We start from the raw sequence: 24,744 nt of genomic DNA on the forward strand, positions 1-24,744 counted from the left end.
CAATTTTCTCTGTCATTTATATTTAAATATTGTTCATAAGTTCACTTTCAAATTGTGTTTATAATTTAGCGTTTTTCATTTCCTGTCCCTATTTCACTATCATAAAAGGGCACAAGTTCATAATGTCTGGAGAATATATATTTCAGTTTATGGAATTCAATATTTTTTAAATTGGCGCTAAGGCTTAGCTATTAAAGCTTAGTTAATCGGTGTTTTGCAACACTGGCTGCCAATCGGTTTATCGAGTATCCGGGTATCGTTTTGGCAAAGTTGTAAGTGTAAGGCCCAAAGCTGATGCAATTTTGTGCGTATTTATACGAGATTTAAGGCCTGTTCTCAGTAAAATCTTAGTCACAAATCAATCAAGATGCCCGCCGACCAGTTGGCCGAGTTAACCCTGGGTAAGAATGCCATTTATCACTGAAACAAGAGGACAACTATTTCGTCCACGTTGTCAGTCGCCAAAAGTATCGATCTATAATGTGCAATATTTATATGTACGACCATGTGCAGGTGCTATCTTCACGTCGGAAAAGAAGGGCAGCGATGAGTCGGGCGACGGCAGTGAGTCGAAGCCGTTCAAGACCATCCTGCAGGCGATGCGTCATGCGGGCAAGGAGCCCTTCCCCACCATTTATGTGGACAGCAAGGACCCGAATGCAGCGGAGCCCTACGAAGTGGCTGCCAAGTCGCAGCTGAAGAAGATCCAGAAGCTCTTCGTCCGGGAGTCGCACAAGAATGCCGAGAAGCAGCAACGCGAAGCGGAGGACGCCGAGAAGCGTCAGCAGAATCTGGAGGAGGCGCGCAAGGTGAAGATATCGGAGGATGCCAGCCTGCCGGCCGCCCGCAAAATCCGCATCCTCGAGGGCACCGCCAATAGGGATTCTCGAGTAAAGATCTACGGCTGGGTGCATCGCCTGCGGCGTCAGGGCAAGTCCCTCATTTTCATCACCCTGCGCGATGGCACCGGCTTCCTGCAGTGCGTCCTCAACGATCAGCTTTGCCAGACGTACGAGGCGCTTACCCTGAGCACGGAGAGCTCTGTGGTGCTGTTTGGAACCCTTAAACTAGTGCCCGAGGGCAAGACCGCTCCCGGTGGCCATGAACTCAACGTGGACTACTGGGAACTCATTGGTTTGGCTCCGCCCGGCGGTGCCGATGCCATTCTCAACGAGGAAGCCCAGCCCGATGTGCAGCTGGACAACAGGCACATCATGATCCGCGGCGAGAACACCTCCAAGGTGCTCAAGATGCGTTCCGTGGTGACGCAGGCCTTTCGTGCACATTACGAGGAGCGGGGATACAACGAGGTGACGCCACCGACTTTGGTGCAGACCCAAGTGGAGGGCGGCTCGACGCTCTTCAAGCTGCAGTACTTTGGCGAGGAGGCGTACCTCACCCAGAGCTCTCAGTTGTATTTGGAGACCTGTCTGCCCGCTTTGGGCGATGTCTTCACCATTTCGCAGAGCTACCGAGCGGAGCAAAGTCGCACCCGGCGGCATTTGGCTGAATATTCACACGTCGAAGCCGAGTGTCCTTTCATCACGTTCGATGATTTGCTAGATCGACTGGAGGATCTGGTCTGCGATGTGGTGGATCGTGTTTTGAAGTCCCCCTGGGGCTATTTGGTCAAGGAGCTTAACCCCGACTTCAAGCCGCCGCAGAAGCCGTTCCGTCGCATGAACTACGAGGACGCCATCAAGTGGCTGAAGGAGAACAACGTGACCAAGGACGATGGCAGCTTCTACGAGTTTGGCGAGGACATTCCCGAGGCTCCGGAGCGCAAGATGACCGATACGATTAACGAGCCCATTATGCTGTGCCGCTTCCCGGCCGAGATCAAGTCCTTCTACATGCAGCGCTGCCAGGAGGATCAGCGTTTGACCGAGAGCGTGGATGTGCTGCTGCCGAATGTGGGCGAGATTGTCGGCGGATCGATGAGGATCTGGGATAGCGAGGAGCTGCTCAAGGGCTACGCACGCGAGGGCATTGACCCAAAGCCCTACTACTGGTACACCGATCAGCGCATCTACGGAACTCTGCCCCACGGCGGGTATGGCTTGGGTTTGGAGCGCTTCCTCTGCTGGCTGCTCAACCGCTACCACATCCGCGAGGTCTGCCTGTATCCCCGTTTCCTCGATAGATGCAAGCCTTAAGCTGGGGAAGAGCAGTTCATCCATCAGCCAGCATTTATATCAGTTGAATAACAACTTGCAACGCTTAATTATTACTTCTGCTACTGAGAATGAAATTTATTACACTTATCTGTATACCTATCCAATAATAAAGGCCGCGCCTACGCTTCATTGAAATGAATAAAAATGATTCTAAAGCTGGAACACATACTTTTTATAGGATAAAGATGGATCAATTCCGAAAACACCAAAATTCGTGTCTATAAAAATATAGTTTAAAATTAATGGCATATTTTCATATGGGCACTTCCAAAATGTCGCTCGGGACATTTGCACACCTTTAAAGTTGAAAAAAAGTTGTAAAACAATGGATTTTAATTTTAATTATGGGCTTTTCTTTTCACTCTTCCCAAGCTCTATTTTTGGTAAAAATCTTAATTTTGTACCACTTTTAGTTTTTAAGATATCGGTAAAAAACTGCCGTATTCGCTCGGGACAAAAATAGAAGTGGATTTCGGGGAAGTTCATACAACACCAGAAATTAGCAAATTCTGATGGAATATTTGAATGCGATTTTTTTAGAATGTTGTTCAAACATGTCGCTGTGAAATGCTTTTGGTTTTACTCAAAAATTCTTTGCCGTTTTTTTTTTATGCAGTTTCAACCACATTCGCTCGGGAAATGTCGCTCGGGACATTTTTTCCGACTGTTTTGTAAAGCGGATTTCTTTACCTCTAACTCTCAATTGCTGGATGTTTTGCTTTTAACTTCATAGTTTAGCATGTGAATGAAGCATTCAGTACAGAAAAATGTCACATATTAGCATTCCTATAGGATAAATTTACAACAGAAGATAGGTCCATAAAATAACAAAAAAATAGCCAAAAACTGATTTTTGCGTATATTGGTGGGGTTTGTCATAAAAATAATCAAACTATACTCCAAATTTGTAGTTAAGCTCAGTATCCAACTAATTAGAAACTAATATCGGGGCAAAATCATGTGGAAATATGTTTTATTTAAGTTTCAAAGTTTTTGGCTTGGTGGACTTTTTTTTGGAAGTGCCCATATGCATAAAATATGCAAAATATAAAATAAACTGAACTATTCAAGATTGTCCATTTCATAGCCAACCTAATTTACCCGAAGAAAATGGTTTGTTCCATTTCGTCATTTCTGAGATATTTAATTTTTTCCAAATTTAAGGAAAGGGGGCAAAAATAGTAAAAGGGGCAGAATTGTTTTTGGCCCTATCGGCCACACTGCTCGTTTAAATTGCTTGCCGTCTTTAATGAAGGTTTCTTACAATACCAGAGTTACATTAAAAATTTGAGCCTCCAGTTGCTTGCATATATTTCGCATACATTTTGCATATTTTATGCTTATATTTTTTGCATATATTTTGCATGTTTCCGATATGCATCCGAGTTTATTACCTTTGAAAAATATGACTATATACTAGGTGTCACCTTCCTAGAAATTTTGGTAAAAATCGAACAAAAAATGGACAAATATGCAAAAGCCGAGGTCATATTATAAGTTTGATTTAAAATTTACTCTTTTTTTTAAATTCTATAAACAATAGTTTAAGTCTAGTAAAATCTTAAGCTACATTTATTTCAGTCAGTGCTCGACTCAGCTTGTGATATTATCAAAGAGCTGCTCGATGTCGTTGTCGACGAACTGCTCCGAGCTGTTCATGGCCTGCGTCTCGTCCAGCTCCATATCCTCCTCCTGCGTCTCCTCGTCCTCGGGCTCGTCCTCCTCCTCATCGTCGGCTTGCGTGACCGCTTCCACCTCCGCCGTGAGGTTCTCCTTGCGGTAATGATTGCGCAACAGTTCGCTAATGCTGGCACACACAATTTGTCGCACCTGGGCATCGAATCCTGGCGGCAGCCACCCGGTTCGCTCATTGCAAACGGCTCCGGTAAGCGGTGTGGGAATCTTCTCCAGCATTTCCTGGATCTTCGTCATCCGGACGTCGCAGTAACGCAGCATGCACTGCCGAGAACGTGGCAACTTGTGCTCATCCAGGTAGGGATAGTCAATGTCCTGGACCAAATCGGAGACGCGATCCTCGATAGGAGCAAAGGGAACATTTGCCGCCCTGCGTTGCTTCACGAATTTCTTGGCATACACAAATTCCGAGAGGCCGGTGCTGAATCGCAGCCGAAAGTCGAAGGTCTGGTAGTAGCGACTATTGAAATCCTTGCGAGGATCGTAGCCAAAGCGCACATATAAAGTTCGCCACGGACCGTTGCTAAAGTAAAACGCCAGCGAAGGTGTGATGCACTTCAGCTTGTCGTTGGTCAGGCCGGATTCATATTGCAGGGCAATCCTGGTCCAAATGGGGCAGTCATCGAACAGCTTTTTGACCAGGGTCAACTGCTCATCGGAAACGTACTTCACCTTGAGGCGTTTGAGGTTCTGCGAGTCCGCCTGGGTGGGAAAACTGTCCACCATGTTGAACGAGACCACGCCCTGGTTGTCGTACGTGGACTTGGACTGCACGCCCAGCACCTCCTGTTGGCCGTCCTCCGAGCCATCGATGCGATAGGTGCCCGAGTAGACCACGTCCACGTGGGTGAACAATTCGGGCAGGGCCAGCACCTGATTGTGACGTCGTCTGTGGGAAGAAAACACCGGTTTTAAGAAAATTTTTATATATATTTCGCGAAATAGCAATTACTATTATTTGTGATCTGAAGAATTCGCGATTTTACATTAGTAATAAAGGTATTCATTTGAAGTCAGCTTAAAAAAAAATAAAATAAATTTATTATTCATGATTACAAACAAAATTGATAGATTCTAGAATCATAGATAGATTTAATATAAAGATTTAATCATAAAGGATCTTAATTTTATCCTCCTCATCTAAAGAATTCGCGATTTTTAAAATGATATTCTTTTGAATTGTATATATATTGTTTTATAGCAAATAGCAATTGATATTTTTGTGATCTGAAGAATTCCCGATTTTACATTTGTAGTAGAGATATTAATTTGAAGTTCGATTTTAAAAAAATAAAATAAATGTATTATTCATGATTATAAACGAAATTAATAAATTCTAGGATCATAGATAGATTAAATAATAAAGGATCTTCATTTTATCCTCCTCAACTAAAGAATTCGCGATTTTTAAATTACTGCCTACTAAAAATTATATTCTTTTGAACTGAAGAATTCGAGGCTTAATGTTAAGGGTCACGAGAGTAATTACTCACTTGAAGAAGTCCAAATCGGATGTATCCCTGGGTTTTAATTGATCCAAAGCGTAGGTGAGCTCCTGGGCAGCCTTAGCATTGTCGCTTTTTGGTGTGGACCAAAGAGGCAAGTATTGGAAATCACAAAGCGCTGAAAGAGGAGTTAACATTAGTATAATTATCCTCCCTTTAATTCCAAAACTCACTTTCGAAGGTGAAACTCCTGCTGCAGTGGCCCAAAACCCGGACAAAGTATTCCGGAGGCCGTTGCTTGTCCTTTTTGTGACGCCTCACAGTTATTGAAAGCAGAACTCCAGTTTTATCCGTGCAGTCCCCAAAAGTGGGTTTATTGTAGGGATTCTCCGGATGGAAGTGCAACGCCATGCGCTTTACCTCATCGCCAAGCACCTGGGATTGGATGTGAATGATCAACAAAACTGGCCAAAAAAAGATTACAACACTTACCTTGGACACATTGATAATCCCGCCCAGAGTGGCTATCATCCGATCCGGATTTACCACTTTGCCGGGATATTCAATCAACTCGTATTCCTTTCGCGGATTAAAACTCAACTGGCGCGACATGGTCCGAAATTGAGGTGAATTGTAAACTAAAAACAGCTGTTTAGTGAACAGTGATGCCCAATATAAGTAGCTTATAGAGGGTTAAAGATAGCTAGAATTGCATTGGAGATTGTAAGGAGGAAAATTTAAAAATGTATGAAGAGTAACATAAAATAAACATTTTTAAAGGTAATTTTACAATCAGGAATTCCCTAAACTGTTGAATTGCTGAACTGTTGAATTTTGGTCAGCTGTTTATTAGCTGTTCCATACAAAGTCAACTTTCAGAAATTTCAGCAATTCAACAGCCTCGAGACTGTTGAAAATTTTGTTGAGTTGTTGAAAACCAGATTTGTTACCTTATTTTACTATAAGTCATGACAACTCTGCACCATTTTACATACATTACTTATTTTAAAATCAAATTAGAAGGTCTTTTAGTAGTTCTTCTTACCTTGCTAACAATTTTAGACAGTAACTAAACATAAAAATTCAAATTTACCACTTTAAGGGCCGGTTTCTCGAGTCCCTGTCAAAGTCCCTGATAGCTGTCTGTTCGTAAAACTTAAATACCAGATAAACTGTTCGTAAAAGCAAATCGGCTTTCTCGACTGCTTTAATTTATCTGAACGAGAAACAATTACAGAGTGCTGTTAACGCACAGAATTGTGCTGTGAAGCGCAAAAAATGGCGTGCTTCGATTATTTCATCAGCTGTTTGGGTATAATTCAAAGGAAAAGTCAGCTGTGATTTAGTTTCTTCTTCTTAGTTGGCTTTGGGAAATCAGCTGTCATTCTATCGAGTCGAAAACGCTTAACAGGGACTCCGAGTCCCTGTCAAAGTTAGCTCTCACATTGGTGCTCGAGAAAGCAAAAATGCCTTAGCAGGGACTTTATCTGTTCGAGAAATGTTAGCCGGCACTCGAGAAACCGGCCCTAAGTTCCGTGAATCTTTTCAACAAATAACAGCTGTTTAAAAATTCAACAAAAACCATTTTGGGTCGTTCCCTTAATTGCTAAAATTTTCTGTTGAATTTTCAGCAATTCAACAGTTTCGGGTATTGCGTTATATCCTGACGGCCCTTATTTTGCTTTCCATTCCTCAAACTAGCTAGATTACTAGCTAGATTCCTACCTAGATTACTATCTAGATTCCTAGCTAGGCCTGGCAGCACTGACGTTATCGACTGAGCTATTGTTTTCGCCGGTTTCGTTTGTTTATTAGTGAAAATTGGGAAAATGTCGGGCAAAAACCGAAAGCGCACGGCCAGCAGCAGCAGCAGCGCCGAGGAGCCGGACAGCGAGGAGGAGTCGCGCCTGAAGGATCTGCAGGAGCGCGATGAGTTCGCCAACAGGCTGAAGCAGCGCGACGATGATCGCACGCGCAAGGTGGTGGATTCCACCGGCGGGCGGAAGGCCATCGAGGAGGCCACCAAGCGCCTGAAGCTGGAGCACGAGGATCGGGACAAGATCGTGCCCCACCTGCGTCTCCAGTCACGTCGCCAGTACTTGGAGAAGCGCAAGGACGACAAGGTGGCCGAGCTGGAGGCGGACATCCTGGACGATGAATATCTTTTTGATGAGAGCGTGTAGGATTATGGTTTAATCACCCACCTGTAACCTTATTTATAATCTTGGTTTCCTTTTAGCCTCACTAAACGGGAGAAGGAAGAGCGCCAGTACAAGAAGCAACTGCTGAATATTGCCAAGGAGCATGAAAAGGCGCGTGAATTGGAGCGGGTGCAGCGATATCATATGCCACAGGACTTGAAGAAGGGCGAGCGATGTGAGTCCACTGTGTCCTTTGACCTTACAATTAGAGAAATGAATATTTTCTTTTCGAATTAAAGAGATTTAGAGCCGTATGTCCGTATTGTCCGTATCTTGTCCGTATGTTAAACCATAAGAAAATTTTAAACACAAAATTACCTTTATTTTTTTTAATTGTAAAGTCTATTTTTAGTTTAACATGCGGAGGAATATGAAAAAGTGTACTTATCATAGGCTAACGGTTAGAAATTGATAACAGACTTGATTATTTTCTTTTCGAATAAAAGAGACTTAGAGCCGTATGTCCGTATTGTCCGTATTGTCCGTTTCTTGTCCGTATGTTAAACCCTAAGAAGATTTTAAACACAAAATTACAATAATTTGTTTAGTTTTAAAACCTACTTTTAGTTTAATATGCGGAGGAATATGAAAAAAAGTACTTATCATAAATTAACGGTTAGAAATTAATAAGAAAATTGATTATTTTCTTTTCGAATTAAAGAGGCAGAGCTGTATGTCCGTATTGTCCGTATCTTGTCCATATGTTAAACCACAAGAAGATTTTAAACATAAAATTACCATAATTTTTCTAGTTTTAAAATCTACTTTTAGTTTAACATGCGGAGTAATTATCATAATTTATATTTATTTTTATGAAGTTGTTTTAAATTTTTTTCTAAACTTTGCTTGGCATTTTAAATTCTTAACATACTTTTAAATTAAAATTATATATATTATTTTCGTTCTCAGCTGAATATGTTGAGGTGGATGACTTCGAGAAGCAACCGAACTCGGAGCAGAAGAAATGGGAGGCGGAGCAGTTGGCCTCGGCTCGTTTCCAGTTCGGTGCGAAGGATGCCAAGGCGCAGGAAGAGTACGAGTTGCTCCTGGACGATCAGATTGACTTTATCCAGGCCCTGACTCTGGACGGAAGTCGCGAGAAATCCTCTAGCCGCCAGCCAGAACTCACGGAGAAGGAACGCAAGCGTTTGACCTTGGATGAGACGAGAAGATCCCTGCCCGTATATCCCTTCAAGGACGATCTAATAGCTGCTGTCAAGGAGCACCAGGTGCTCATCATCGAGGGTGAAACGGGATCGGGTAAAACAACCCAGGTGCCGCAGTATCTTGTCGACGCTGGCTTCACCAAGGACAAGAAGATGATCGGCTGCACGCAACCACGTCGAGTGGCCGCCATGTCGGTGGCAGCGCGTGTGGCCGAGGAAATGGGCGTGAAGCTGGGCAACGAGGTGGGCTACAGCATCCGTTTCGAGGACTGCACCTCGGATCGCACGATTCTTAAGTACATGACTGATGGCACGCTGCATCGTGAGTTTCTCTCGGAACCTGACCTCGCCTCCTACAGTGTAATGATTATCGATGAGGCTCACGAGCGCACCTTGCACACGGACATTTTGTTTGGCCTGGTCAAGGATATTGCTCGATTTAGACCGGAGTTGAAGCTTCTCATTTCCAGTGCCACTCTGGATGCGGATAAGTTCTCGGCCTTCTTCGATGATGCTCCCATCTTTCGGATACCCGGTCGTCGCTATCCAGTGGATATCTTTTACACCAAGGCCCCGGAAGCCGACTACATTGATGCATGTTGCGTTTCAGTGTTGCAGATCCATGCCACTCAACCGTTGGGCGACATTTTGGTGTTCCTTACGGGTCAGGATGAGATCGAGACGTGTCAGGAGGTCTTGCAGGATCGCGTTAAGCGGCTGGGCTCTAAAATACGCGAGCTCATCGTTATTCCCGTCTATGCCAATCTTCCGAGTGATATGCAGGCCAAAATCTTTGAGCCCACGCCGCCGAACGCCCGAAAAGTTATCCTGGCCACGAATATAGCAGAGACGTCGCTGACCATCGATAATATCATCTATGTGATTGATCCCGGGTTCGCCAAGCAGAATAATTTCAATTCCCGCACCGGCATGGAGTCGCTGATGGTAGTGCCCATTTCCAAGGCCTCTGCAAATCAGCGGGCGGGCAGAGCGGGTCGCACAGCACCAGGAAAGTGTTTCCGGTTGTACACAGCATGGGCCTACAAGCACGAACTGGAGGATAACACGGTTCCGGAGATACAGCGCATCAATCTGGGCAATGCGGTGCTCATGCTTAAGGCTCTGGGCATCAACGATCTGATACACTTTGACTTCCTGGATCCTCCGCCGCACGAGACGCTGGTTTTGGCTTTGGAGCAGCTGTACGCTCTGGGTGCACTGAATCACCACGGGGAGCTGACCAAACTGGGCCGACGAATGGCCGAGTTTCCAGTGGATCCCATGATGGGCAAGATGCTGCTGGCGAGCGAAAAGTGAGTAATAGATTTTATAATATAAAGCCCTGCATGAATGGATTCAATGAATTATTTTGAATTTTTTATTTTATTTTAATAAATTAATTATAATTTTGAGTTTAATAGAATTGAATGTATTTGAATTTTGAGTTTAATTGAATTTCTTTTGAAGAAGAAAGGGCCTTAATTTTGTGATTAGATCTGCATGAATTTTATTTTCTAATGCGGTTATTCCACTACATCGTTCGGATCATTCATTAGTACAATTTTTTCTCAGCCCATACGATTTTACGTAGGTGCGAGCAAGATCCGATTTACAGTAGCTCTAATAAATGAGCAAAATTGTACTTTTTAGATTCAATTTTGCTCATACAAAAAAAAATAAAATGGTGGCCTTCGGTTTTTAAAATTTTGCTCATTAATTGCTCATTGCAGCTGACATATATCTGTCTTGCTCGCACCTACGTAAAATCGTATAGGCTGAGAAAAAATTGTTCTAATGAATGAGCCGACCAATGTAGTGGAATAACCGCATAAGCAGTTAACATTGATTTGTTAACAACTTTTCCCTTTTTGTTCTCAAAAGAAAGCACAAAAAAATTCTGATAAATTCAAAAAATTCATAAAAATTATTCATTCATTTATTCAATTCGAAATTAATTTAAAAAACATTCAATTTATTTCACATTGAATGGAATTAAACAAATCAGAAATTTCATGGCATACTATGATAAAACAAAAATTGAATGATTCCCGCAGGGCACTATTTTGTATTATTTTATATTAAGCAGTTAACATTGATTTGTTAATAACTTTCCCCTTTTTGTTCTCAAAAGAAAGCACAAAAGAAAATCTGGCAAATTAAAAAAATTCATAAAAAGTATGCAATTCAATTCGAAATGAATTAGAAAAACATTCAATTTATTTCACATAGAATTAAATTAAACAAATCAGAAATTTCATGGCATACTATGATAAAACAAAAATTGAATAATTCACGCAGGGCTCTATTTTATATTAATTAGTAATTTAGTAATTTTAATAATTTGCTTCTTCTTTTACCCGTTTTTAAGATACAAATGCTCCGAGGAAATGGTGACCATTGCGGCTATGCTTTCCGTGAACAGCGCCATTTTCTACAGACCCAAGGACAAAATCATTCACGCGGACACCGCCCGCAAGAACTTCAATCACATGCACGGTGATCACCTGAGCCTCCTGCAGGTGTACAATCAGTGGGCGGAGACGGATTACAGCACCCAGTGGTGCTACGAGAACTTCATTCAGTACAGGTCTATGAAGCGGGCGCGGGATGTGCGGGAGCAGCTGGTTGGACTAATGCAGCGCGTGGAAATCGACATGGTCAGCTGCCTGCCGGAGACTGTGAATGTCCGCAAGGCAGCCACTGCCGGCTACTTTTACCATGTGGCGCGTCTCTCGAAGGGAGGTCACTACAAGACCATCAAACACAACCAGACCGTAATGATCCATCCGAATTCTTCGCTGTTCGAGGAGCTGCCACGGTGGGTGCTCTACCACGAGCTGGTATTCACCTCCAAGGAGTACATGCGACAGGTCATCGAGATCGAGAGCAAGTGGCTGCTGGAGGTGGCACCACACTACTACAAGGCCAAGGAGCTGGAGGATTCCACGAATAAGAAGATGCCAAAGGTCACGGGGCGGGCCGAGATGGCGCAGTAATAAATGGACTTTCTAGTTTTAAATTAAAAACCATTAAGTCGTATACTGTGTTTCGTTTTTGTTTTGAATATTAGGCATGGCTTTCATTTTAAGTCTTATCAACTAACTAGAAATCAAGTGTTGATATTTGGGCTTGACTTTCGGGTTATATATGCTGCTGAAAATAATTAAAAATTCAATTGCTGGTGCTAATTACGTATTTCATAATCTTTCAAACCGGTCGGTAGCGCCATCTATGTGCCATGTTGTTTAGGTGAAAAAAAAATTCAAGGTCAAAATTTAAATATTTTGCTTAATGTTTGGACTTTAAAGTGTATTTCAACAAATTAAAGAGTCCCCATGGATTGGAAAGACCTTCAGCGGTAAAAACTGACAACAACTACTTAACCGATTTAAGTTTTCATATTTCCCGCCAAAGATCGAATCAGCGGCGGCGGTTGAGTGAAAAACACCATGGTATTTTCTGCGCACGCAATCGTGTCACGCAACAGCGTGACCGTTTGGAGTAATTTTGGTATATTTCAAAAAGTAGAAGTGGTATTTAAAGTATTTTCCTTGGCCAGACGGTCTCTCTAATTCTGCCTTGCGGTTGATTTCGTGTTTTGTATTTCAAAGGGCAAATTGCACAATAATTTGAATTAATTCAAACTAAAAAGCTTTAATAAGTAAGTGTAAGAGTGGGCTGAGCAAACTGCATTGGAGACCCCACTGAGCCAGCTTTAAAAACACAAAAACAGCACGTTCCATCTAATCATGACGTTCTAACCTAAAAAGCTGATGAAATTTCCAAGTCCAGTCGGCTTTTTATTTACATATATAGTTATAAGATAGCTAAATAAATACTTTTCGTTTTGTTCTCCCATAGATAATGGCTGCTCAGTTCTTCAATCGCATTGGCCAAATGGGCCTTGGAGTGGCCGTTTTGGGTGGCGTTGTCAACTCGGCGTTATATAATGTGGAGGGCGGCCACCGGGCGGTCATCTTCGATCGCTTCACCGGCATCAAGGAGAACGTGGTCGGCGAGGGCACCCACTTCTTCATCCCCTGGGTGCAGCGGCCCATCATCTTCGACATCCGTTCGCAGCCCCGCAACGTGCCTGTGATCACGGGCAGCAAGGATCTGCAGAATGTCAACATCACCCTGCGCATCCTCTACCGACCCATTCCCGACCAGCTGCCCAAGATCTACACGATCCTCGGCCAGGACTACGATGAGCGTGTCCTGCCCTCCATCGCTCCCGAGGTTCTGAAGGCTGTGGTCGCCCAATTCGATGCCGGCGAGCTGATCACCCAGCGTGAGGTGGGTAGTAACAAGGGATCTTGAGTTTTAAACTTAAATAATTGGGTTATAATCTGTCGTACTGTGTACCAGATTATAAAAATAGGATCTTTAATCGAAAGACTTCGAGGGATAGTCATAGAAATACCAATTTGTCTACTTTAAACTTATTCAATTCCTACAACTCCTTATTAACTATGTCTACCAAGGGATCTTGGATCTTAGACTTGAAGATTTGGGTTATATTCTATTGTACTGTGTACTAGACTTCGAGGGATAGTCATATAAACATCAATTCCTACAACTCATTATTAATTGTGTCTACTCAAGGAATCTAGGATGTTAGACTTAAAGAATTGGGGTTATATTCCATATATTGGGTTATATCAGATTATCTATAATTTATCTACTTTAAACTGATTCAATTCATACAATTCCTGATTAGCTGTGTCTTTCCGAGGGATTTGGATCTTAGATTTTAAGGGTTATATCAGATTATAAAAATAGGATCTTTAATCGAAGGACTTAAATGAATAGTCATATAAATACCACTATGTCTACTTTAAACTGATTCAATTCCTACAACTCCTTATTAACTGTGTCTCCCCAAGGGATCGTGGAACTCAGACTTGAAGAATTGGGTTACATTCTGTCGTAAAGTGTACCAGATTATAGAAATATGATCTTTAACCCATAGGCTTGTTTTAATAGTCCTATAAATACCAATTTGTCTACTTTAAACTGATTATAATCCTACAACGCCTTATTAACTGTGTCTCTCCCCCTGCAGATGGTGTCCCAGCGTGTTTCCCAGGAGTTGACTGTCCGTGCCAAGCAGTTCGGCTTCATTCTGGACGACATCTCGCTCACACACTTGACCTTTGGTCGCGAGTTCACGCTGGCCGTCGAGATGAAGCAGGTGGCCCAGCAGGAGGCCGAGAAGGCTCGTTTCGTCGTGGAGAAGGCCGAGCAGCAGAAGCTGGCCTCGATCATTTCCGCGGAGGGTGACGCCGAGGCCGCTGGTCTGCTGGCCAAGTCATTCGGCGAGGCCGGAGACGGTCTGGTGGAGCTGCGACGTATCGAGGCCGCCGAGGATATCGCCTACCAGCTATCCAGGTCTCGCGGCGTCGCCTACTTGCCCAGCGGACAGAGCACGCTGCTCAACCTGCCATCCACTGTCGCGCAGTAGATGGGTGCATCTAGTTCCGTTAAGTTGTAACTACCTATAGCATTTACTAAGTACTTTCGATATTGTTTCTGCTGAAATATGCACTACTCTAATGCGTTCGCCCGACTGACTGGAGAATATTAAGCGAAACAACCAAAATTTGTCTCATGTAATCGGTTTTTCCATTATCTTCCCGATCGGGTTCGAAATCCGGTCGCAGTGCGCGCTCCCAGTGCGGCTCAACTTTTGTTGTTTACGTTTGAGTCGCTTGAGTGCGCGTCCTGCTGAATTGGTCCTTAAGATCTGCATCTGGCTAAAACATCTCCAGTAATTCAAAGAAACACAGACCACAAGAAAATTTCATTATGTGAAAAAAACAATAAATAATAAACCTTACCTAAGTTGTCTTTCTAATTCAGTTTAATCATTTTGAAATGGCAGGTGTCATTAGGTGACTACATAAGTAAGATTAATGAATGATCCCATGAAGTATACATTTCGTTGATCAGCATCAACGGTCGAGTTTCTGCCCAATCATTTCTCTCACTACTAACGGAATTTCTATTAAACGTAAGCAAAAATATTTTTTATAGACGGAACGACTATATTGTATAGTTTTCAATAGAGTGTTCAAAGAATTAAAAGAACATAAAAGTACGTTTCGTTGCTCTTCTCTCGGCGATATTATTTTTTTTTTTTTCAATTTTAAGAATTAGCTACTAACTTTTATTTTAACTAACTTTAACTTTTGAATCTGAATACTGTATGGATCAAAATTAAATCCTAAAATAGTTTTTGTTGCGTGCCTCAAGTACAATACCAGTGGCAATAGTCGCCGCAATAAGTTCACTACAAATTGGGCTGTGGAGAAGTGAATACGCAAAAAGTTTTTGTCGTACTGATTTTATTGAATATTGCATGGGGTTTATATCAGCGGTCGGCAGCGCCCTATTAAGTGAGCATAGGGTTTTGTTCTGCCGGCGCGCTGCTCGCACACGTATAACGTAGAACAGCGGTCTGCACACACACATCGATGAGCTGCCCAGTGCAAATTACTCACACAAATATAAAACAAAATGTCAAAGTATGTGTGTGCCGACCGCTGGTTTATATACATGTTCTTTACTTAGGTCTACTTTGGGTTACATTTATCAGATACATGGTTTATCCTATCAAAACAATACCAGGTGGCTACAGACATGATAACTCCTTAAGATAGCGAAATTCCCGCGAGGTACGCGTGCAGATGGTGTCAAGACGTGACCGATCGTGGGATTCCTTTATGGCCTGACTGCACACATGTGTGCACAGGCCTGCCTGCATCGACCTAAATTTGTTTAGGTAGGTGGACATTTAGCAGCGACGACTTCCAATCTTATCAATAACTGGCGGTGGCCACTGCGGTGGCCACTACTGTAACAGTGTAAACCATTTTTCGCTTTTTTTCTTGACCTAAGCCGAATCTTAATGTCTTTTAAGTATTGTACGGTAGGTAATAAAAGGTCGAATCTTTCGCTAATATATCATTTATACCTTGAAGAGTTGCCTATGCCGCATTTCTTCGCATAAGAATATACACTTCAGAACAAGGATAATGCAAATTATGTTCTAAAATATTTTTATCCGACTTTCAAGGACAATTTTAACCAGTGGCGGATCTAGGATTTTTGGATCAAAACAATTTTTTTTCATACTTTTTGAACACCAAAATTCCTTTTACTTTTCACCCGAGTGGGGGGTTATATAACACCAGCATCACCCCCCGTGGATCCGCGCATGATTGTAACTGATTAAGAAATCTCACTTTTTCTTAAAAAAATAATTTTAAACCAGCCAAGCAACATAATGAGTAAAGTTTATGGCCAATTATTTTTTTAGGTCACCTAAAATTTCTTTTCTTAGAATTAAGCTCGTTCTTCATACTATACCCATCTAGTTAAATTGTGAAGTGTTTTAGTGTCCCATAAAAATGATTAGGAATCATAACCATTGATATAAAAATAGTACACTTTATTTACTTTGTTTACGGGGATATCGGCTATTTCTGTTCCCTCCATGCCTAGCGTTACATTATACACACAAAAAAAAAACTTGGTAAAATCAACTGTAATAATTGTCAAACAGGCCCCAACCAGCAAAATTGTCAATTCTACTAAGTAAATAGTCATTTCACAACAACAAAATACACACAATTAGCAAAGACACAAACCCAAAGCAAAAACAAAGTACACGTAACTATTTTAATAGTTACGTAACTATCATTGTTGGTCAATTTTACCAAGCAAATTTTTTTGTGTGTAGATAAATTGTTTTTTATTTTACATTTAGAAGTTCTAAATTAGAACAACACCCGAAGATATGTTGCTCGCTTTATAGTCTTTTTACATACCTAATCTAAAAATTTCCACGAACCATTTTTAGTTTTCCCTGATATTTGGATGCTCCTAAGTTAAAGTCGAATACATTGTCCTTTTCTATTATTACTTAAAGCAGAAATATTATTACAGGTAAAATATTTATAGGGTTCAAAGACCTCCTGACTAACCACTTAGTAATTACTGCTTCATACACACAAAAAAATTTGCTTGGTAAAATTGACCAACAAAGATAGTTACGTAACTATTAAAATAGTCACGTGTATTTTGTTTTTGCTTTGGGTTTGTGTCTTTGCTAATTGTGTGTATTTTGTTGTTGTGAAATGACTATTTACTTAGTAGAATTGACAATTTTGCTGGTTGGGGCCTGTTTGACAATTATTACAGTTGATTTTACCAAGTTTTTTTTTTGTGTGTAGTGGTGCCATATTATAATCCTAGTTTTTGAGATCTTTACAACACCAATAAGTTAACGAAACCCATTCGTTAATGGCGTGATATTAAAATAAAAAAAACAGTTTTCTAATCAAATTGTTTATTAAGAATCTTATCGGTCACCACTAAATACGTGCCCTTATGGAGCTCAGCAATTTGATACGGACCAAAAAATATACCACCGCTTATCTCCATTCTCACCTCTTCTGCTTGGTTATGCAATCCCCCTCTCGAAGGCGCCATTCGACCCCCATAAACTTCGTAGTCTTCTATTCTATTCATTCGCAACTCAAGTCAGCCATAAATCAAATTGTAGTATTCTTCGCCCCAATCGACCCGAACTTCAGCCACCCGTAAAGCAGCATAATGTGGGTGGCTGGGTAGCTTGGTGGATGGGTGGTTGGGTGGTGCACCCAACGCATTAAAATCGAAAGCAGAGCCGTTGGCATGGCATATAAATCTGTTGATTCAGTCAAGTGATTTGCCAAAGTGGCTTCGTTGAAATGTCAGGCACACACACTTCTTTCGCACTCAGCAACAGTTGGTCCACCCGCAGTGAACTCATCAAACCCCAAAACAGAAAGAAAAACTTGTATGATATGATGATAAACTATTTTTATTTTGCAAATAATTTTTTACCAATTTTTGCTTTTAAAATAATTTTTTGTATACAAATGGGGTTTTTGAAACCAATTTTAAAAAGTGCATCTCTAAATTAATTAAACAATTTTAATACCTCTATGAATCTTTTTTTTTCTGTGCACTTCCTATTTCCCCTTCAAAAGGCTCAACCTAGCCCACTTCCCCAAGTACAATCAGAAAGTGAGTGAGGGGATTGGATTATTTGACGTCACAATAACATGAGCGGTTCAAAGCCTCGTCATATGTAGATGATGCTCTGAAAACCGGTTCGTCAGATGCGCGTAAAGCGTGCCATTCGCAGGTTAATCAATTTCTTGCGTTTTCTATGAATTTTAATTTGTTTATCTTATTTTGCGTGATTTTTTATTTTCTTCAGAGCTCAAGAAAAACCCTGTTTTGGGTGACTCATGAAAGGGGGATTCCTGACGCGATCGCACTCTTCTCTTGAGAAAGAGCTAAGGAGCACGTGAGCGGAACTCAAATCAATTTATTTAGCTTTATAGAGCACATTTTAAACTATAATATCTTCAACTTTGTTTTATTTTGAGCCACAAAAAGTATATAATATTCAAATGTTTGCTTTTTTTTAAGCTTTTTGAACATTTAATTATAAAGTTTAAATTAATTTATTTGTTGTTAATATCCCGATTATTGTGTTATAAAATCTGTAAGCAACAAATATAGATATAACACTGAAGTTTAGGGGATTCTATACAGTATATAGCACCCCTCTCGATAACAAGTCAATTGTCCAGTTTACTGAGTCACCCCCAAATTAATGCATGTTCCGTAAAAGTGACAAAATCACCGCGAAGAACGTGCACAAATCAAGCACAATATCAGTGCAGAATGTATTTTTACAACCCGCCTCCGAAGTTCAGCGGCAGTGGATTGAAATTGAAATTGAACCGGTCCTGCGGAATCGGCAGCGCTGCTGGCCGGGCTTTAAAAGCCTTGGCCAAGAGCGAGCAGCGCTCAGTTAAGAGGCGAACGGCGAGCGCACAGCAGCCCATTTCAACCATTTCAACACAGAACAAACTCGCAGCTAACGAACAATAAGGCAAACTCAAGTTGGGCAAAGATTTAGTTCGAAACGGAAACAAAGCTCGACAAGTGCAAATAATTAAAGGCAGTTAACTAAAGTGCACGGTGAGTGACGAAAGGTGCCTGTGGGTTTTTAAATACCTAAAGTGCTTGGCCAACATAATGTAAAGTGCATGGGAAAGATTCATTTCGGGGCTAACGCGGCGTATACGTAATGTACATATCTAAAACTGGGCATCTGGCCTCGCTTTTGGTTTAATTCCTAGGTTCGCCTCTGCATTCTTTAGTGCCTAATTTTTGTCAACTTTTGGTATCTGCATGTTTTGTGTATCCATTAAAATTAGTTTTTGTGTGCTTATTTGCTGGCAACAAGTCGCCGTCTCAATGCCAACTTGTTTACGTTGCTTAAAAAGTGAACTGAGAAAAAATAATCCAGTAATAATTAATGCAAGAATGCATTAAACATTTTAATTATCACTTTGATTAGCGGTCTATACTTAGCCCAATCATCCAAGCAAAGCAAAACCACTTTAAAACATTTATTAAAATAATAAATATAGTTTTACTACATAGTAATTAATAGCTAAGTACATTATTTGTCGAAATGTAAATAGATTAGGTATAGCATCGTAGCTGTCACTGATTAGCACTATCTAACTAACAAACACCCTTTTAATAATCGCACACGTTCTTTCCTATCAGCACTTATTTTTCGCTTTCATCACATTGCAATATCTTGACCAAACTAAAAAAATGAGCCAATTACCGACTAATAGCACTAACCTATCAAAACAAACTAATGGTAATGGTAAAGCTAACATTTTGGAAGATAAGCTGGATCCCAAGGTTTCGGTATGTCTATAGAGCTTAGAAACACCGAAAGCAACAACATTTTAACCCACTTCTTTTAACCACACCAAAGATCGACATGGAGGCCCCCGAGTTTAAAGATTTTGCCAAAACAATGGTGGATTTCATAGCCGAATATTTGGAGAACATACGCGAAAGGTAAGCGAGAATGAGTGTCTCTCAATTAGCTTGAATTAAATTTAATTTGTTGCATTCGATACATATAGAATTTATTTATATGGAATCTGTTGCTTGACCTCAGCGTTTTGCGTTTAACTTGAAAGTTCGGTCTGCTCGATTCCGGGCAAGTGAATGACATTTAGCACACGTTTGAGCATTAGTCATGGGAAAGTATCGCCGATTCCGATCGGACCTTTGCATTGTTATATATTATTTTTAAAGGCTTTTCGAGCGACCTTCCCACTTACTCTAAAGCCAGGTACTTTCACTGTTTTTTTTGCCATTGCTCTTGAGCCTAAAACTAATTAATTATTGCGGCATTAAAAAGGTTTTGTAAAGTTGGCGTGTCAAGGTCGATTTTTTATGTAGATATAATTGTACTACAAACGCCTTGGGCAAAAAACGACTGGTGGTTCATTATTCTTGGGCAATTCTAACGGTTTCGTTTCCATTACCTTGAAAATGCGAGTCGGTAGAGTAATCAATTTTATTAAAATGTTTTATAAAGAGCACCTGTTGAGATTGTTTACCCATATACAAACTCCTAAATTATTAAATTACAAACAGGTTTACTTTTAATTGATTTTTACTTATTACCTAAATTATAATTTCACTACACAGAGAAAATTATTCAAGCACATTCACTCTTAAAAACCGTTAAGGCACAAATTTTTTTACTTTGAGTTGAATGTTTTTAATATCAGATTAAAATGACAATTCAACATTTTTTACTTTTAAAATTTCGGTTTATTTTTAAGAAGATTTTCAAGACAGATAAAAACAACAGAATTCTTTCAGTTGACTGTTATTTTTTTTAAATTTTGTTTTTTATTTTTTTAAACTAGGTGCATTTCCTTGAATTTGAATTGTTTAATTATTTATTATCTATTTTTTTAAATCCCCTAAGACTTTTTAATGAATTGAAACAAAAGAAAAATGAAAAATTGTCGCTGTCAGCTTTTGCCCTCTCCTTATCCTTTTCCCCATAACTTTGCTACATATTCCTATTGATTTTTATTGCCACTGGCAACAAGTGGGGGATGGGTCCTTGTGCTCCCCCGATTCCTGATTGCTTTGTGAGCTAACCGAGTTTCACAGGCAATTAGCCAGAAGCTTTTACTGAATGGGCCAAATGAAATCAAGAGGCTAACGCAATTATCCTTTTTGCAGGCGCGTTCTGCCGGAAGTGAAGCCCGGATACCTGAAGCCCCTGATTCCGGATGCGGCGCCCGAGAAGCCGGAGAAGTGGCAGGATGTGATGGAGGACATTGAACGGGTCATCATGCCGGGAGTGACCCACTGGCACAGTCCCAAGTTCCATGCCTACTTCCCCACGGCCAACTCGTATCCGGCGATTGTGGCCGATATGCTGAGTGGTGCGATTGCCTGCATAGGATTCACCTGGATTGCCAGTCCCGCGTGCACGGAACTGGAAGTGGTCATGATGGACTGGCTGGGCAAGATGCTGGACCTGCCCGCCGAATTCCTGGCCTGTTCGGGCGGCAAGGGAGGCGGTGTCATCCAGGGAACGGCCAGTGAGTCCACACTGGTCGCTCTGCTGGGTGCCAAGGCCAAGAAGGTTAAGGAGGTGAAGGAGCAGCATCCGGAGTGGGATGAGCACACCATTCTGGGCAAACTGGTGGGCTACTGCTCCGATCAGGCTCACTCCTCGGTGGAGCGAGCTGGTCTGCTGGGAGGAGTAAGACTCCGTTCGGTGCCCTCGGAAAATCACCGAATGCGTGGTGATGCTCTGGAAAAGGCCATCGAAGAGGATGTGGCCAAGGGTTTGATTCCCTTCTATGCCGTCGTCACGTTGGGAACCACCAACTCCTGTGCCTTCGACTACCTGGATGAGTGCGGACCCGTGGGCAATAAGCACAATGTGTGGATCCACGTGGATGCCGCCTATGCAGGATCAGCGTTTATATGTCCCGAGTACCGTCACCTCATGAAGGGCATCGAATCCGCCGACTCCTTCAACTTCAACCCACACAAATGGATGCTGGTGAACTTCGATTGCTCGGCCATGTGGCTCAAAGATCCCAGTTGGGTGGTCAACGCTTTTAATGTGGATCCTCTGTACCTAAAGCACGATATGCAGGGCTCCGCTCCGGATTATCGCCACTGGCAAATTCCACTGGGACGTCGTTTCCGCGCCTTGAAACTCTGGTTTGTCCTGCGGCTCTATGGAGTGGAGAATCTGCAGGCTCACATCCGTAGGCATTGCAATTTTGCCAAGCAATTCGGTGATCTCTGCGTGGCGGATTCGCGCTTTGAACTGGCCGCCGAGGTCAATATGGGACTGGTCTGCTTCCGGCTGAAGGGCAACAACGAGCAGAACGAAGCTCTGCTCAAGAGGATCAATGGACGCGGCAACATCCACATGGTTCCGGCCAAGATCAAGGATGTGTACTTCCTGCGAATGGCTATCTGTTCTCGCTTTACACAGTCCGAGGATATGGAGTACTCTTGGAAGGAGGTCAGTGCCGCCGCCGATGAAATGCAAAAGGAGCAGTAAAGTTGTACAGGGCTGTTCCGGTTTTTATCTATAAAATAAAATAGAAATACTTTATTATAAAAAGATGTTAAGAAATGGACCAAGTTATCATCATGATAAATACTTAATGGTAACACTATCTTAAATTTGAAACTGGAACACACCTCAAACTATTATCCATTTGCGACACGTTTAGGGAATTTACATCGCAACATAAGATGGTCCTCCATCGCTACATTAGATCTTAAGTATTATCATCGTATCGTTGATGTTGTTAATGCTTTTATTGTTAACGTTCTCCGCGTAATTAAAACAAATGTATTCTGCTTAAAAATACAACAAATTGTAACTATAAATTTTGAAAAGAGAGTTTTTCTCTTCTGGAATTTTGTACAATTTCGCTTGCAGTTAACAGCATTGCAGTAAAGTTTTACAGGGCTGTTCCGGTTTTTATCTATAAAATAAAATAGAGCTACTTTATTATTTTCAAGTTGTTAATAAATGGACCAAGTTACCATCAAGTGTATACGGACTAAAAAGTTAAATACTTAATGGTAACACATTCTTAAACTAAAAACTGGAACAGACCTCAATCTATTATCCATTTGCGACATGTTTAGGGAATTTACATCGCTATATTAGACCTTAAGTATCATCGTATCGTTGATGTTGTTAATGCTTTTATTGTTAACGTTCTACGCCTAATTAAAACAAATGTATTCTGCTTAAAAATACAACAAATTGTAACTATAAATTTTGACTAGTGAGTTTCTATTCCGATATTTTGTACAATTTCGCAGCCAATTTAGATTTTCGCTTGCAGTTAACCGCATTGCATGCGATTGAGATAGAAGTCAATAATGCGTTGTGCCTCCCGGATGCCACTGGAGCGGGCGGCATCGATGGTTCCGAATCCCTTAAGATCGGTAGCATCCCCGGCAAAGAGTAGACTCGGTGACTTCTCGCCCAGAGGAGCCGCCAATCGCTGGACATCGCGGGCACTGCTGCTGGTGGAGAAGTAGGGACGACCGCCGAGGTAGCAGGCCGAAGTGCTCCAGCTGGAGCGCAGTAACTCCTGTGGATACGGCACTAAATGATTGCTAATGCAGCGCCTCAGCAATCCGGTGATTTGCTCCAATAGCTTGTCATCGGGCAGCTTTTCAATCTCCTCGTAGTAGCCGCCACCCACATGAACCTCCAGCACATGCTGACTGCTGGGCACCTGGCTGATCTCCACCACCTGCTGTGTCCAGTTGCGTTCCGTTTGCTCTTGTAATGCGGGATTAAGAACGTTACCCAGTGGCCGCAGGTTGCTCTTTAGCCAGCGGTTAATGGGCTTCTTGTACGAGAGGTATATCTTCAGGGGATTGCCAAAGCCCAGGTTGCGTATGGCCAGCATTTTGTCCAGCGGCAGCGTGGGTCGGAACAGGATGCCCGCAAAGCTTTTGAGCACACCCAAAGGCAGGGTGCAAATGATGTGATCCGCGCTGTACAGACTGCCATCCAAACAGCCCACACTCTTCAGCGGCGCCGGCGTCCATTGAATCTGGCCCACAGGCTTTCCCGTCTGCAGTTGCTCCTTGTCCAGCCGCTGGATGAGGTCATCTACCACGTTATCCAGGCCAGTGGGCACATATAGTGGACGCTGTTCCGGCTGCACTGGGCACTTGGTTATGTGCTCGATGTTCACGTACTCCAGACAGCAGCCCAGAATGCTGCCGAACTCCTTGAAGAGCGACTGGAAAATCTCGCGTGCGGCTAGCCGATCCTCTGGTAGCTTAAATGAGGCGTCAATAATGCGATCGCTTTCGGTTCTAAAGTAGTTCATCACATTGTCCAGCGAGTGCAGGTCACCGCCGGTTTTAACCCGATCGGCGAGCTTAAAGCCACGGCAGAGCTGCCGGAACAGGGTATCTATAAGCTCCACCATGGCTGGCTTGATTGGACCACCTTCCTGCTCCACCTGGACATAAGTGGGTCGCTCCTTCTGCTTTATCTGCTTGCCCAGACTTTCGGTGTTGCGCAGAAGTTCGTATATCGAGTCCTGTGACCCATCGATCTTGACCCACTTGGCCCCCAGTTCGCAGTAGGTGTCCCCGAAGCGCTGGGTGTTAATCCTCCCGCCATAGCGATCGGTGGCCTCCAGGACAACGGTGCGTCGGAAGCCGTGCGACAAGAGATGCTGGGCGGCCGAGAGACCGGCGAGTCCGGCGCCAATAACCACTATCCGGGCATTCTGGCGGGCAGCCTCCAGATCCGGACTGCGATACTGGTCACCCAAGTGATCCGCCTGGAGCACCCGTGCATTGTATAAGCTGCGCCTGCTGGCCAGTTTATAACTGCGGGCGAAGAGAGAAGTGGGCTTTTAGTGGCCCCGGCAACGGCTCTGCACTTACCATTGCATGGCAAGCGGCACTGGTTTCCTGGCGTTCCGAATTTTGTTTGCAATTTGTTTTGTTTGGAATTTTGTCGTTTTTCAAAATTTCGTTGAGGGAACTAGAGGTGGCATGCCTAGCTATCGATTTTAAATCGCTTATCGATTGGCACGCTAAAATGGTATCGATAGTTAGTTCAGAAAATGCAGCCACACTGAGC

The 24,744-nt window shown here is 42.4% G+C and overlaps 6 protein-coding genes across 8 annotated transcripts; 4 read left to right on the plus strand and 2 right to left on the minus strand.

The window, feature by feature from the left end:
- The first annotated feature begins 238 nt into the window (after positions 1-238).
- On the plus strand, positions 239-2,339 carry AsnRS (asparagine--tRNA ligase). Its single transcript, XM_017159142.3, has 2 exons — positions 239-401; positions 514-2,339. Exons 1-2 carry the CDS (start codon positions 368-370, stop codon positions 2,154-2,156), a joined length of 1,677 nt encoding a protein of 558 aa, XP_017014631.2. The 5' UTR covers positions 239-367; the 3' UTR covers positions 2,157-2,339.
- Positions 2,340-3,697: 1,358 nt separating this feature from the next.
- On the minus strand, positions 3,698-5,970 carry l(2)37Cd (general transcription factor IIIC subunit l(2)37Cd). Its single transcript, XM_017159120.3, has 4 exons — positions 5,810-5,970; positions 5,551-5,752; positions 5,366-5,495; positions 3,698-4,761 (listed from the first exon to the last, which is right to left on the minus strand). The coding sequence occupies exons 1-4, from the start codon at positions 5,927-5,929 to the stop codon at positions 3,771-3,773; spliced, it is 1,443 nt and encodes a 480-aa protein (XP_017014609.2). The 5' UTR covers positions 5,930-5,970; the 3' UTR covers positions 3,698-3,770.
- Positions 5,971-7,090: 1,120 nt separating this feature from the next.
- Positions 7,091-11,723, plus strand: l(2)37Cb (lethal (2) 37Cb). Its single transcript, XM_017159122.3, has 4 exons — positions 7,091-7,496; positions 7,557-7,693; positions 8,428-9,997; positions 11,053-11,723. The coding sequence occupies exons 1-4, from the start codon at positions 7,147-7,149 to the stop codon at positions 11,678-11,680; spliced, it is 2,685 nt and encodes an 894-aa protein (XP_017014611.2). The 5' UTR covers positions 7,091-7,146; the 3' UTR covers positions 11,681-11,723.
- Positions 11,724-12,214: 491 nt separating this feature from the next.
- Positions 12,215-14,523, plus strand: Phb1 (prohibitin l(2)37Cc). 2 transcript variants are annotated; one of them, XM_017159100.3, is made up of 3 exons: positions 12,215-12,345; positions 12,546-12,980; positions 13,750-14,523. In XM_017159100.3, the coding sequence occupies exons 2-3, from the start codon at positions 12,549-12,551 to the stop codon at positions 14,146-14,148; spliced, it is 831 nt and encodes a 276-aa protein (XP_017014589.1). In that variant the 5' UTR covers positions 12,215-12,345; positions 12,546-12,548; the 3' UTR covers positions 14,149-14,523. The 2 variants fall into 2 exon arrangements, with proteins under 2 accessions (XP_017014589.1, XP_070067789.1); XM_070211688.1 differs by lacking the exon at positions 12,215-12,345 and having other exon boundaries at positions 12,484-12,980.
- Positions 14,524-18,571: 4,048 nt separating this feature from the next.
- Ddc (aromatic-L-amino-acid decarboxylase) lies at positions 18,572-22,505 on the plus strand. 2 transcript variants are annotated; one of them, XM_017159098.3, is made up of 4 exons: positions 18,572-18,728; positions 19,326-19,475; positions 19,546-19,631; positions 20,823-22,505. In XM_017159098.3, exons 2-4 carry the CDS (start codon positions 19,377-19,379, stop codon positions 22,168-22,170), a joined length of 1,533 nt encoding a protein of 510 aa, XP_017014587.2. In that variant the 5' UTR covers positions 18,572-18,728; positions 19,326-19,376; the 3' UTR covers positions 22,171-22,505. The 2 variants fall into 2 exon arrangements, with proteins under 2 accessions (XP_017014587.2, XP_017014588.2); XM_017159099.3 differs by lacking the exon at positions 19,326-19,475.
- A 307-nt stretch (positions 22,506-22,812) lies between these two features.
- LOC108069128 (protein anon-37Cs) lies at positions 22,813-24,701 on the minus strand. The gene is made up of 2 exons (XM_017159089.3): positions 24,546-24,701; positions 22,813-24,488 (listed from the first exon to the last, which is right to left on the minus strand). Exons 1-2 carry the CDS (start codon positions 24,551-24,553, stop codon positions 22,973-22,975), a joined length of 1,524 nt encoding a protein of 507 aa, XP_017014578.2. The 5' UTR covers positions 24,554-24,701; the 3' UTR covers positions 22,813-22,972.
- Positions 24,702-24,744: the final 43 nt, after the last annotated feature.

This window comes from Drosophila takahashii, chromosome 2L (assembly GCF_030179915.1).
Source record: "Drosophila takahashii strain IR98-3 E-12201 chromosome 2L, DtakHiC1v2, whole genome shotgun sequence".
Taxonomy (NCBI): domain Eukaryota; kingdom Metazoa; phylum Arthropoda; class Insecta; order Diptera; family Drosophilidae; genus Drosophila; species Drosophila takahashii.